The sequence below is a fragment of the Plasmodium relictum genome (assembly GCF_900005765.1).
Source record: "Plasmodium relictum strain SGS1 genome assembly, chromosome: 5".
Lineage (NCBI taxonomy): Eukaryota > Apicomplexa > Aconoidasida > Haemosporida > Plasmodiidae > Plasmodium > Plasmodium relictum.
In genome coordinates this window covers 411,289-426,617 of record NC_041683.1, presented here as the reverse complement: position 1 = coordinate 426,617, position 15,329 = coordinate 411,289, and the positions used below count along the sequence as shown (strand labels likewise).

Genomic DNA, 15,329 nt, shown 5'->3' with positions numbered 1-15,329 from the left:
AAATAATATATGTGTATAAATGTATTTATTTCTTACACTTCAGTTTTTAAAATTTAGATTGTATATTATTTAAATATATATGCAAAAACGAAAAAAAAAAACTCTTTAAATGCTACTTAAAATTTATCTATGGAAAATTTCTTCAATAAAAAATAAAAAAGAAAAAAAAATAATATAATAAAAAACAAACATTATTACTTTTAAAAGCTCTTATTGTTCATATAGTTTTTTTCTTTTTAAGAACATCTTTCTTTTTATTATTGAAGAAAATAATATAATATATTTTATTTAAATTTGTATATGAAATTTCATATCAAAAAAAAAAAAAAAATTCACGCATGTTCATATATGCAGATTAAAATTTTTTTTATATTGTGTATTTTTTAATTGATATATTCTACATTATATTTTTATGAAAATTTTTTTATTAATTTTTTCTTAAAAGTAAAAGAAATTTAATTTATCAAAAACATGAATTTTAATTAAAAAAAAGAAAAAAAAAAAAATTAATATAAAATAAATAAAATTTAAAATATTTTGTATTTTTCTTAGAATATATCTTGACTTTTTTTATGCTTTTAATTTACTTATTTTTTTATATATAATCTTTTTCTTAAAAGTTTTTTTTTTTAACTATATTTATTTATTACTTTATGTTATTTATATAAATTATTATTAGAAATTATCATAAAATAAACTCTTTTTATTAATTATATGACTATGTTATTAATATTATATATATAAATATATATATATATATATATATATATATATATATATATATAATATGCTATTTAATGAATGAATAATTAAACTATTATACATTTTTAATAAATATTAAAATGCGTATAATATATTAATATATAAAAAGTTAACAAATGGATACTAATTACAAAAAATCCTCAAGAAAAAAAAACTGATTGTTAAAGAACAATAATGTTGTATTAATATATATTTATAATTAGACTGTTTCTTGCTGTTTGTTTGTTTCTTTTTTTTTTTTTTTAATTCAAAAAAAAAAAAAAAAAATAAAATAAAATAAAATAATATAAATAATTGAAAAATATATTTTTTTTTTTTTTTTTAAAATGAGATTTAGCAAAATAAAGATAAATAATTACCTTTTTATAAAAAGATGTGCTAATATTAAAAGGGAATCGCTCTATAATTATCATAAACTTACAAAAGAAAATGATGTAAATTTATTTTTTAAAAATATAAAGAATGAAAAAGAAAAATGTTTTAAGAGTAAATTAAATATGAATAAATCCCCATATGTAAATATTATGAGTAAAAATATTTTCTTGATTCAAGATAAATGTGATTCAAATAAAAAAGTAAATTTTAATTATTATAATAATATACTAAATGAAAATAAGTTTAATGCAATAAAAGAAAATTTTATAAAAAAAAGTGTAAGAAAAAGTTGCTTTTCTACTCAATCGAACGGTTTAAGAGAAAATGATATATTTCAAAATAACAAAAATAATGAAAACTCAAAAAAAGAAGAATCACAAGAAAAAATAAAAAAAGAAATACAATGTGATAGCAATAATTATAATAATAGTAATAATAAGAAGAAAAACGATAATGATAATAATAATAATACAAGTAATAGTATAAATAATGATAATAATAAATCTGAAAGTAAATATAATTCATTTGGAAATTCAGAAGATATAAATATGATTAATATGTTAAAAAAAAAAAAAGTGAAAAAAAATGATAATGAAAATAAATTAATGAAAATTTTTAATAAGAGTTCAAATGTAATGCGTTCTTTATTTTCTTACTTAAAAAAAGGGTGCTGGGAAATAAAAAATGTCATATTGCAACCATCTTTATTAATTGTTTATTATAATAATATGAAAAAAAATGTAAAACATACATTAGTTTGGGTCAAAACAGGCATTCTTCTATTTTTAACGAATATGAAAATATCAAAAAACTTAATTATTAAGAGACTAAAAGGGCACAGACTATCTTATTCTGAATATAAATTGTTGATAAGAACAATGAATGATATGTTTAAATTAATTCCATTTTCATTTTTTATTATTATTCCATTTGCTGAATTTTTACTTCCTGTCTTTTTGAAAATATATCCGAATTTATTGCCTTCTACCTTTAAAAATGATGATAATTTTAATAACATAAAAAAAAATTTATATGCAAAGCAGCAGTTGGCAAAATTTTTACAGCAGTTAATTGAGGAAAAAGAAAAACAGTTAAACGAAAACATTGATATAGATTCAGATAAGAAAAAAACAATTTTAAATAAATTTCATCAGCAATTAATTAATAAGGATGAAGAAGATATTAATCCATTTTTAAGCGTAGCAGATACATTAAAGATAGCAAAAATTTTTAAAGAAGATTTCGTATTAGATCAAATGAATTTAAAAACATTACAAACAATATGTCATTTACTAGGTTTAAAGCCATATGGAATGCATTATCATGTAGTTTTACAGCTAAGACATCATTTTTTGAGATTACAGAGAGAAGATAGAGAATTAATTTATGAAGGAGTTGATAATTTAAAAAAAAATACATTAATAGAAATTTGCAAGGATAGAGGTATGAATTTTAATACATCAGAAAAAGAAATGAAATTACAAATCCAGCAATGGTTGCAATTAGCTAGTATAAAAGAAGTCCCATATATATTACTTTTGTATATTAGATGTGTAGTTGTTACTCATGCTATAATGGATATACATGATTCTAATAAAATATCTAATATACCAAATGAAAAAAATGCCAAATCATCAAATATAAATGATAAACAAAAATTAATTCAAGAAGCCAAAGAAAAATTAGATGATTTAAAAATGAAAGAAGAAGAAATTAAAAAAAATATTAACAAAGAGACAGATGAAGAAATTACTGAGCATAAAGAAAAAAAAATGAAAATGCATTTTCTTAAAAAAAACAAATATATGCAAAATGAATTAAACTTGTTAAAACACATTTGTGATTTGCAGCATAAGTATAAAAATAATTCTTACATATGTCTTTATATATTTATACATTGCTATGTTTTTTTTTATTTTTTTCAGAGAATTGAAAATTGCCTTCACATCATTAACTGATTTAGCTGAAAAAAAGCAATCATGTAACTGCTAAAATAATATTTTGTTGCAATTAAAAATCATATATATATATTGCATGCTATTTGTCATTTATTTTATTTTTTTTAATAATTTTATTTTATAATTTAATAATTTTATTTATTTTTTTTTTTTAGGTGATATTAATGAAATAATAAAAAATATGTCTGCAAGATTGTTAGACATTGAAAAACACATAAGTGAATTAAATGCTCATAAGCAAGTAGAAATGGTAATCACATTTTTGTTTATTTAAAAAAATAAAAGAAAAATTAGATAAAAAGTCAATATATTTTATTCTATAAAAATATATTGTACTTCATATGTACAATGGTATACATTTTTTTTTTTTTTTTTTTTGTAGGATGAATACTTTTATCCTGAAGATGAGAAAAGTGATGATATTATGAATTTAAAAAACTAGATTTAAACTAAAATTAGTAATTAAAATATTTATATATGTACATATTTATACATGTGTAATAACTATTCATAATCTTATATTATTTTATAATTATTCCTTTAAATCTCTTTTTTTTTTTTTTTATATACTTTTTTTGTATGCACAACCGCATTAAAATTAAATTCTATAAAATTTTTTTATTATTTCACAAATATGCATATCGATTAAAACTTTTTTTTTTTTTTTTTTCATTATAATTTATATTTTATGTTCAATAAATTTTGTTACACAATAAAAAAAAAAAAAAAACATTAAAATAATTTTTCATTTGTATCTTTATATTTTTAAATACATATATTTTTTTCTTCATTTAAATTTATATAAATGATCCTATACAAAAATAGTTTTAAAAAAAAATAAGTAAATAAACATATATTTTAGTAAAAGTAAAAAAAAATATTTAAAGAAAGGATAAAAGCTATATATACTTTATTCGTATTAAATTATAAATATACCTCTAAAATTAGGAACATTTATCGTAATAATTAAAGTAAATATTTTAAAGTTAATAGAAACAACATAAAAGGGAATTATAAAATTTCTCACAAGTTCATTTTTCAAAGATATTTTAACGGAAAATAAATATATAATTAAGTGTTAAGAAAGAAGTATATTTAGAGAAAGTATTTTTAGAAGTAAATCTTACAGATATATACTAAAATTTTATATTTTAAGGTATTTTTAAGCTTCTTAATTTTTTTTCTTTTTATGCGGCCATATCCATAGAAATTTTATCATGATGCACATAATTTTCTATTGTAAAATCGGAACACGTAAAGTCTTCAATATTCTTTATATCTGGATTTAATTTAAGAGTTGGAAAAGGATAAGGTATTCTGTTTAATTGTTTTTTTAAGCTATCTACATGATTGTTATATACATGTGCATTTCCCAAAATATGTATGAACTGTGCAGGTTGTAAATTGCACACTTGAGCAATCATATAAGTAAAAATTGAATATGATGCAATATTAAAAGGGACTCCTAATCCCAAATCACATGACCTCTGATACATAATGCACGATAATTTTCCATCAAAGACATAAAATTGACATAAAATATGGCAAGGTGGCAATGCCATTTGATCCAAATCTTTTACATTCCATGCGCATAAAATAATTCTTCTACTAGTGGGCTCATTTTTTATTAAATTGATGATATTTTTTAATTGATCTATTCCCTTATTTTCATAATTATCATGCATATTAGTGTATTCAGCACCGAAATGTCTCCATTGAAAACCATAAATGGGTCCCAAATCATTAACTTCTCTATCGAATAATTTTCTATTATCTAGAAATTCCCTTGTTCCATTAGCTTCCCATATTCTTACGTTTTTATTCAACAAAGTATTTCCATTAGTTTCCCCTCTTATAAACCAAAGTAATTCTTCTATGATTCCTCTTATGAACACTTTTTTGGTTGTCAATAAAGGAAAATATTGACTTAAATCAAATTTCATCATGTATCCAAACTTACTTAATATTCCTACACCAGTTCTATCATTTTGCTTATTCCCACTCGTAATAACATCATATACAATATTTAAATATTGATATTCAGGATGATACTTATATTTCAAGCTATTATATATTTTAAAATCTTCACATGCTTCGAAATTTTTTTTTTCTTTTGTATTAATAAAATTAAAATATACATAATCATCTTCATCATCTATATTTTTATAATCATTCTTTCCATTGAAACAATTATTTGGGATATCTAAAAAATATCTATCTGTTTCTTTATTATATTCATTGAGGTTTCTATTATTTAATAATTCTTTTTTTCTCTTATAAATTACAAAGTTTAATGTTACGCCTTTATAGTTATACACATCGCTTAGAGATGTAATTTCATATTCTGTATCCTTAATTTCTGGAAAAAAAACATCACATTCATATGTGCTATTTATTCTTGTAAAATAAATTTTTTTTATTAAATTTCTTTGTAAAAATTCATTGTATACAATTGCACCACCAATAATAAAACATTTGTAATATTTTAATTTTCTTAATAGTAGAAGCAAATCATCCACATTATTAATTACAATAACATCATCTTCTTTTATGTCTTCTTTTTTTAGTGTTTTTGATAATACAACATTTATTCTATTATCTAATGGCTTATATTTTTTTGGAATGCTTTCCCAGCTAGTTCTTCCCATAACTACAACATTTTGTAAATTATTTGATGATTGCATTATATTTTCTAAATAATTTGTATCGTTTGCTGTTTTTTCTAAATATTTCTCTCTTTTATATTTCAATTTTCCATATTTTGATTCATCAACATACGTAGTTACTGTAGTAAAATATTTCATGTCTAATGGGATACTTTTCCAAGGCAAATCACACTTATTCCCAATTCCTCTAAATGTATTATTATTGAAAACTTCATTTTTTTTCTTCTCATTTTTGTTTTCAACTTTACAACAAGCACATATGGCATGTATATCGAAAATATGCGATATTTCACTCATTAGTAAAAATGGTGGTACTTCTTTTATTTAAAAAAGAAACAAGAATAGGTAAATTATATAAAAAAAGAAAAGAAACAAAATAAAAAAAAAAGAAGAAAAATTGAAAAAAAAAAAGGAAAAAAATTGAAAAAAAAAAAGGAAAAAAATTGAAAAAAAAAAAAGAAATGAAGAGAAAAAAATTATTTGTACCTTAAATAACGATTCAATATATTAAACTATTCATCAACAAAAAAAAAAATTTATTGGAAAAAATTATCTATTATTTTAATAGTAGTTAAAGTTTATATTTGATGCTAATGAAATTTTTATAAATAGTTTAATGTATAAAATAAAACATATTTAATATTTTGGTATTTCAGTTTATGATTAAAATTTTTTTAAAGTGTGCAATGCATTTTTGCATACATTTTTTTTTTACTTCTATTAAAGATAAAATCAAGGGATCGTAATAACGAAAAAATATTAAAATATATTTTTTATTAATCAAAATTTTTATACTTTTAAAAAATATATATAATAAATTAAAAAAATGATATTTAAAAAAAGGTAAAAGGAAGATTTATCTTAAATAAGCGTTTCTTTCTAAACATTTCTATTTATATATATATTAGGAAAAAAAAAAAAATTACAAGAAGCAGGAAATTTCGTTATTTATAAGCTATGAAAGGATGTAATTAATCTCCAACATATATGCATATATATTATTCATTATACATGAATGAAATATACTCAATGAATCATTTGAAATTAATTTTAAGAAAAAAAACTAGTAAAGCTATAAAAAAAATTTTGTTATTAAAAATATAAAAATTAGAAAAAAAAAATTAGTAATAATATACTAAAATTTTTAAGTAATCACTGGAAAAACTTATCTCCTATTATTAAATTTTTTTTTCTTTAAATTATATATTCTTTTCCAATTAAAGTATATATTATTAAAAATATGGTTCATATTTTTTTTTTTTTTATAAAAATATTTTAAAAGTCTTTTTATTCCTTTAAAAGAAAAAGAGAGTAGGCTGAACTGCAACGTCATTTTAATTAATGAAAACTGAATATAAAATTTTTTAGAAAGTTTACATATAAAAATAAAGAAAAAAGAGTTTAATAAAATTTACCTATTTAAAAATTAATGGACAACATGCTAAAAATATTTGCATCTTTTTTTTTTAATTTAACAAAAAAAAAAAAGAAAAAAAAGTATATTCAGTTTTAATTTTTTCAATTTAAAAATAATAAATTTTTGTTTGAATAATAATTTTTATTTTTTTTTTTTAAATCATTTTTGTATGCAATTTTGTAAAATAGCTTAAAAAAATGTAAGAAAACAAGAATATAATATTTCATTTTATTAATACATATGAACAATAATTAAAGAAAAAAAATTTGAGTTAAATTCAAAGCATGAATGTAAGATTTTTTTTTTCTAACATTTTAGCATGCATCTTCATTTTGTTATATAAAAAAGTAGTATGAACCTATTTTTTTTATATACAAATTGAAAAAAAAAGAAATTACAATAAAAGAAGACTGTATTTCTAAATAATATATTAAAATAAAAAAATATGAAAATAATAAATTTATATTTTTTTTTTAAAATATATTATTAATTTCCTATAAAGATATTTCTTAAGTTTAATAATAAAGTAACACAATGTTACATAGACTTAAAGATTTATTAATAAGGATATATTTAAAAATCATTAATACAATTTTTTTTTTTTTTAAATAATATAATTATCTCTTTTTATTTAAAATTTAAAAAGGAGAAAAAAAAAAGGACCAAAAAAAAAAAAAACCTTGAGAATAAAATTTAGTTTCCTTCTGTTTTTCTTGTGTTCAGTTGTTAATGTTGTCAACATTTTTAATATTTAATTATATAATCTACACAATTATTTATTTTATGAAAAATACAAAAAAAAAAATTGTTTCATCAATGAAATAAGCAGATTTATATCTAGGGCAATAATTTTTTAATCATCAAAAAAGATGAAACTGCATGTCAATTTGAAAAAAAAAAAAAAAATAGATTTACAGTTTTTACACAACTCTTTTTTCAGCCATAAAAAAAATATAAGCACATATATATATATATATACATTTTACTTTTTGTAAATTAATGAAGCAAAAAATAAATGATGAAATGCATCAATGTAATTATAATAAAAGCGAATTATATACAACTTTTTTATTTTATTTTATTTTTTTTATAGTAACATTTAAATATTGTCTTTATTACATATAGACTTTTAAAGTACGTATATTATCATGATTTTTTTTTTTCATTTATTTTTTCTCCTTTATATTTATCATAAATAAATTAATGTTTTTCTTAACATCTACAAAAACAAATTTATTATCGTGCTAATGAAAAAAAAAAAAAAATTGTATTTAATATAACTTCATATATACTTTCTGAAAAGTGAAATTGGTTTTTAAAATATATTAATGAAATATTAAAAAAATAAAAAATATGTTTTAGTTTTGTTATTTCAGTTTAGTATTCATTTAATTTTCATTTTAGTTTTCCTTTAAATTATCATTTTTTTTTTCTTTTAATACATTTTTTTTTTTTTTTTTAAATCAAAGATAATGGGATCAATGTTTTTTGAGGAAACAAATTTTAATAATTTAAAATTGGATATCCAGACAAATATTAATTTTAAAAAAAATTTCGGAAATTTAAAAGAATTGAGTTCTTACTCAACTAATTACAGTATCCCTTCATCAAACATTGATACATTATATTATTCCAAAACTTTAAGTGAAGTTAATTCACTTTTTCCGAATGAAAATGGGAATAATGATTTAAAAATGAATGAAAAGGGAATTAGTAATAATTATGATTTAAAAGATGGGATATTACCAGGGTTTATCTTGAATAAAAATGAAAAGGATGAAGAAAAAAAAATTGAAGTAGATCTTAATAAAGTAATGAATGATATTTTTTTTTTGTGTTTTCATAAAAGTGGTTGTGAATATATAATAAAAAAATTAAAAGAAAATGGCAATGAGCAAAAACAAATAATACTAAAATCACTTTTGATTGATGTTCGTTCACTATGCCCTGATGTTTATGGGAGTTATGTAGCTCAGACAATATTTGATTTGAAAGATGAAAAGTATAAAGAACTTTTTACTGATGAATTTTTGAGTTATACTAGCTTTCTTACTTTACACACATATGGTTGTAGGCTTATTCAGAAATCATTGGAATCCTTATCTGATGAATATAAATGTAAAATATTCAAAGAATTAGAAGATGATTTAATCACATATATATGTCATCAAAATGGGAATCATGTTATTCAGAAATGCGTTGAGGTTTTGCCATCTAATTATATTGATATAATTATAAATATTATTGAGGAATATTTACCATTTTTAAGTTCTCATGCATATGGATGCAGAATTGTTCAAAGAATTTATGAGATTGGAAATGAAAATCAAATTAATAGACTAAACGAAAAAATTATAAAAAAAATTCATTTAATCAAGAATAGATATGGTAATTATGTTATTCAGAAATGTTTCGAATACTCAAATGACACAATAAGATTTATTATTACTGATGCAATTGTTAATGATATCTATAAGTTATCTTCTCACAAATATGCTTGGTAATTAAAATAGAAAAAAAAAAAAAAGAAATAAGTAAATAAATTAGTATAAAAGTAAAGCAAAATGTATTATTATATCGGTTAATACATTTTAAATTTATTAGTAGACTGTTTTTTTTTTTTTTTTTTTTGATATGTATAATATTCTTCATACTAAAGCATATGAATAATTTATAAACTTTTCTACACATACAATTATTCAATTTTTACATATTTTTATTATGGATCTTAAATGTATATATATATTCTTTTCTTTTTTTTTCAGCAATATAATTGAAAAAATATTATTGAAAAAAGAGTATAAATACAAAAAAAAAATTATCAAAAAAATTATTAATGATATTTCAGAAGGGTAATAAGATTTTATAATATGCTAAAAATATATACTCATTTAAATTTTTTTTTTTTAGTATATTATATAGCTAACTTTTGTTTTCTAATAATATTATTTTATTTATTTTTAATAGGAATGAAAATATTATAAATATTTGCAAAGACTGTTATGGAAACTTTATGATGCAGAAGTTACTAACAACTTGTAGAAAAAAAGAAAGAAATTTAATTGTAAAAACAATTATTGGCAATTTAGACAAATTAAAGAATGAAACTTATGGTAATAGTTTATAAATACATATATAATCTTATTTTATGGACATTAAAATTTTTATCTATAAGAAATTTTTTTTTCTTTTTTTAATTTAGGTAAATATATTCTAAGAGCTATCAATAATTTAGATTCTTAATATTTCATTTTCAATAAAAATATATTATTTGGAAATTTAAAAAAAAATTTATGAAATTAATATTAAACATAATTTTTTAATTTTGTGTATTTATCTATATATATGTATTTTTTCTTTATACTTTTTTTTTAAATTATTTTTTCGTTTTTGTATTTTTTAGTTATTTTTTCTAGTAGCTTACTCTAGTTTTTTTTTTTTATTTTGTTTTTCTTTTATTCATAACAAATGTTTTTTTTTTAATAATGCTCTCATTTTCTTTTTTACATCTTAAGGAGATTCTAATATTTATCGTTAAGCACTGTTTTTTTAATTTCACAATTTCTTAAATTTTTTTTTTTCTTATTTTAATTTTAAACCAAAATAGCTAAAAATATAGTGAAAGAATTATTTTACTTATAATTCATAAAATCCATTCACCAAATTGATTTAGCAGATAAATTTTAGCCTTAGAGGATTGTTTTAAATTATATTATTACACACATTTATATAAAATAAAAAAAAATGTAATATAAAAATTTAATATTATAAATCTTTGCTATCTTTTTGAAATATAAAGGTTAAATCCAATAGTTAATATATATGTACTTCTACTTTATATAATATGTTATTTGAGTCTCATTTTGATAATATTTATCAATGGCATTTTGTTATATGCAAACACATTTAATTTATATATAATAAAAATAAGGACTTTATTAAATCAAAAAATATAAAAGGAAATGTAAGTAATATAATATATACAAAAATATATTAAAATGATAACTTTCGATAAAAATAAATGTATCATTAGCTTAGTTTTATTCGCTTTATATTTCTTTTCTTTTCTTTTCTTTTTTTTTTTTTGTTTTTTGTAGTAATATATTTATGTAAAACAATGATTAGAGGAAAAAAGAAAAAAAAAAGAAATTATTCAACTGATTCATCACAGAAATTATCTGAGCCTGACTTCTTACATACACATGCATAATAAATACTATATACGAATTCCTCACGTTTTGGGAATGAAACTTCTTTTCTCATATGATTACCTAAGATTTCTCTAACTATTTCATCAAATTTTTTCCCATTGAAAAATCTTTTTTCATCAATAAACATGGGAACACACATTTGATAAGCATTAGGGCATGATGTTTCTCTACAAGAAATAGGGACATAAGGAATTGTCATCCATTCTATATCTTCTTCTAATAACTTAAGTTTACCTATAAAAAATATAAAAAAAAAATAAAAATAAAAATAAAAATCGCTATATCTTTTAGTTCATTATGTCTTATTTTATTAATATCTTTATATTTCAATATATAAATATATATTTATTAATATTCACGTAAATTGTAACCATTAAGACGTTCAAAAGAAAAAGGGATTTTGAAAGGTAAATGAAAATGTTCCCCATCTTTCTTAAGATTTTCTTCTGGGATACTTATATCTGCCTTATATGTTTCTAAAAACATAGTATTTTTAGAAGATTTGTAAGACATGTTATTCTTCATTTTATATATTTTTAAATCATTTTTTTTATTTATTTTAAGGTGATTATTAAAAAATGATTTATTATTATGAGTTTGTGTATGGCTATTAAATGCATTTTTTAAAAATATATTTTTCTTATTATGTAATAACAAATTATTTAACATTTTCTTTCCTTTTTTATAATCATTAAAAATATATTTTCTTCTCTTTATCACATTTGAACTTTCTTTATTATTCTTTGATATATGGGGAATTTTCATCTTCTCTTTTAATTTTAAAAATAAGGGATAGAAACTTTTTTTACCAAATAATATATAGTAATGAGATAAATTCTTTGTATTTTGAAAGTTTTTTGCATAATTATTTGTATTTTTTCTATTCTTCATACTCTTTGGTTTATTTTCCTCAAAGAAACCTGTAAATTTCATAATAAATAAATTTAATTATATCATAAATGTATATATTTTTATGTTGGATATATATATATAGAATATTTCATTTAACAATTTCTTCTAAATATGTCTACTTTTTAGTTCATAACTATATCAATCAAAGAAAAGAAATTTTTTTTTTTTCTAATATACTTACATTTATTCCCGCTCAAAGTGGGAAAGTAATTTATATCTGCACTATTTTCTTTTAAATTTTTAGAGTCGCATTTATATTCTACTAATAAAAGTGGATTATTTCCTATATCTGTTTTTCCCTCTTTTTTCTGTTTAATCATATTTAAAAAAAAAGATGATGATACGTTGCATTCGTTAAATCCGTTGCAACATTCTTTTATCTGATTTGTTCTATTAAGAATATTATCTTTATAATATTTATCTTCACTTACATAATAAGCTGATAATATATTTATACTATATTTGCTGCATGCTAACGAAATATTTTCATTTTTGTTCAAAAAGCTTTTAATATGTATTTGATCGTTATCATAATCATTTATGTTTTTCTTAGTTTCACATACAGCAGATATATGTAAAAAAGGAATTTCATTATTTGAGCAAATATCACTAATATTATTCTTTGAAGAAAAGATTGAACCTATTTCATTATTTGCATTTTTTTTATCTAGATCAGAAAACAAAAAATAACCATAATTGTTAAGAAGTTCTTCTGCATTCTTTTTTTCTATTTGGTAATTTTCATTTATTTTTGCTTTCGTAAATATATCATTTTTTTTGCATAAGTATTCTAACTGAGTAATTTTTGTGGAATAATATTTTTTGTTGCAATGAGAATTAAAAAAATCACCAATTTGCAAAAATTGTTTATTATAAATTTCTCTTAAAGAATTATGTTTGTCAATAAGTTCTTTTTCTCCGTTAGGAATATCATTCAATGAAAGAAAATAACTCAATTCTTTATAATTTTCTTTTTTTTGCTCTTCTTCATCTTTGTAATTTTTTCCTAAATATATATATTCTTTTGCATTTTTACTACTACTCGCACTATCAATTATATGAATGTTACAATTTACTACTTTAACATAAAATTGTTTACTATCATTTAAAAAAAAAGAAAGTGACTCAATAAATAAGAAAACCAATATATAAGAAAACCTTATCATTTTTATAAAGTTCAAAAATATACTGAAAAAAATTTTAGCTAAAAAATATATATATATCTATATAACTTTCCTAAAGATAAGAATTTTATATTTTTTGCTTATGAGGAAGAAGTATAGAATAACTTGATATATAAAAAAATAAAAAAATAAATAAAAAAATATAGGAACATTAATATATATATATATGCTCTTAAAATATTTTATGATACAAATATTACACTTTTTGATATAAAATAAAATATTAAAAAACAAACAGAATAAATAAATTACAAATATTAAAATTTATGATATATATATATATATATATATATATTTTTTTTTTACGTGTCTAAATTTTTTTTTTTTTCCTGACTAGTGTTCAGATTGATTTTTTCAGTACAGTTAGAATAAAAGAAATGGGGATAATTCTTAAAGTTTCATCATAAATTTAGAATGTTTATTTAATTTTTTTTTTTCTTTTTTATTTAGCATAAAATTAAGTGCATAATTATTTTTTTAAAAAGGTTTTAAATTATTTACGTATTTTTAATAAACGAAAATTCTAATGAAGCAACATATTTCAATCAAGAATAGATTTACAAAGATATAAAATATATATATGAAATAGAGTAAATTATACTGTATCATGATTTATGTTAAGTTTTTAATAAATGAATTAAATATTTTAGATATTTAAATATTTTAAAAGTTTATTTTTTTTGTTTATAAATAATAAATTTTAAAATAATTATTAAATAAATATATGTATTAATTTTAGAGAAATTATAGTGTAAAAATATTATATTATTTGTGAAAAGCATATTGTAATTTTTTTTTATTTTCTATATAAAAATAATATACGAAAGAATAATAAAAGAACTATATGTAATAATCGTAATATTTAAAAATGAATTATGTTTAATACATAAAAATATATACATATAAAGAGTTTGTAGTATTGTATTTATAAATTTTAAATAGCAACTATTTTCATTTTGATAAAGGAAATACATAGTAACATTGTTAATAAAAATACTTATTTATGTTAGAAAAATAAGTACGACATCATTATTATATATAGACAAATCATATAAAAATTTATTTTTCTATAATGATCACAGTTTATTTTTATATTTTTTTATTATTTTCAGAATTCAAATTATTATGCATTTTCATCTAAAATAACATATCAATGAAAACAAAAAAAAAAATAAGAGATAGAATAAATTTCATATAACTAAAAGAAAAAAATTACATAAATTCATATGAACTTAGTAATTAAATTAATATTTTAGTTTTATTATAAGATAATTTTTTTTATTTATTCATATGGTCACATGTGAATACTATTATGTTTTCCTTTAAAAGAAATTATTAACCGAATATTAATTTTCATTAAAATTAAGTTTTAAATATTCACATACTAAAATATATATAAACTTCTATACACATTTTTAATATTACAATAATTTCATAAAAAGATTAAGTTTACAATTATTTTTTTAAAATAATATAAATTTTAATAGGTTCCTATTTTTATAGTTATATAATTTTAAAATTGTGTAATTATTTCTTCTTTACATAACCTTTTAATAATATTATTAAAACAAAAAGGAAATGTTCTCTTATTTGTTTTATAAAAATATAAAACAAACTTAACAGAAACAATGTTTCATTTTTTTATTTTCATATATATAACTCTAGTTTTATTCTTAAAAATATTAAAATATAAAGAATTAAATTTTATTTTTTTTATATTAATGAAATATATAAGTGTAATTAACTTAGTAGTTCATTTTGATCTTCCAATTATTTTTGTTTTTACAATGGATCATATTTTTTTATACAAGGCAAAATGACGTGACAAATTGTTTTATACAAGG

General features: G+C 18.5%; 4 protein-coding genes across 4 annotated transcripts; 2 read left to right on the top strand and 2 right to left on the bottom strand.

Annotated features, from left to right (window-relative positions):
• Positions 1-1,088: 1,088 nt before the first annotated feature.
• Positions 1,089-3,537, top strand: PRELSG_0512600 (LETM1-like protein, putative; the record flags this gene model as incomplete). The annotated part of the gene is made up of 4 exons (XM_028675383.1): positions 1,089-2,992; positions 3,063-3,118; positions 3,251-3,345; positions 3,478-3,537. 4 exons carry the CDS (start codon positions 1,089-1,091, stop codon positions 3,535-3,537), a joined length of 2,115 nt encoding a protein of 704 aa, XP_028531977.1.
• A 745-nt stretch (positions 3,538-4,282) lies between these two features.
• DHFR-TS (bifunctional dihydrofolate reductase-thymidylate synthase, putative) lies at positions 4,283-6,058 on the bottom strand (the record flags this gene model as incomplete). Its single annotated transcript, XM_028675382.1, has 1 exon — positions 4,283-6,058. One exon carries the CDS (start codon positions 6,056-6,058, stop codon positions 4,283-4,285), a length of 1,776 nt encoding a protein of 591 aa, XP_028531976.1.
• Positions 6,059-8,650: 2,592 nt separating this feature from the next.
• On the top strand, positions 8,651-10,421 carry PUF2 (mRNA-binding protein PUF2, putative; the record flags this gene model as incomplete). The annotated part of the gene is made up of 4 exons (XM_028675381.1): positions 8,651-9,678; positions 9,944-10,030; positions 10,146-10,291; positions 10,381-10,421. The coding sequence occupies 4 exons, from the start codon at positions 8,651-8,653 to the stop codon at positions 10,419-10,421; spliced, it is 1,302 nt and encodes a 433-aa protein (XP_028531975.1).
• Positions 10,422-11,327: 906 nt separating this feature from the next.
• PRELSG_0512300 (conserved Plasmodium protein, unknown function) lies at positions 11,328-13,467 on the bottom strand (the record flags this gene model as incomplete). The annotated part of the gene is made up of 3 exons (XM_028675380.1): positions 11,328-11,623; positions 11,761-12,309; positions 12,483-13,467. 3 exons carry the CDS (start codon positions 13,465-13,467, stop codon positions 11,328-11,330), a joined length of 1,830 nt encoding a protein of 609 aa, XP_028531974.1.
• Positions 13,468-15,329: the final 1,862 nt, after the last annotated feature.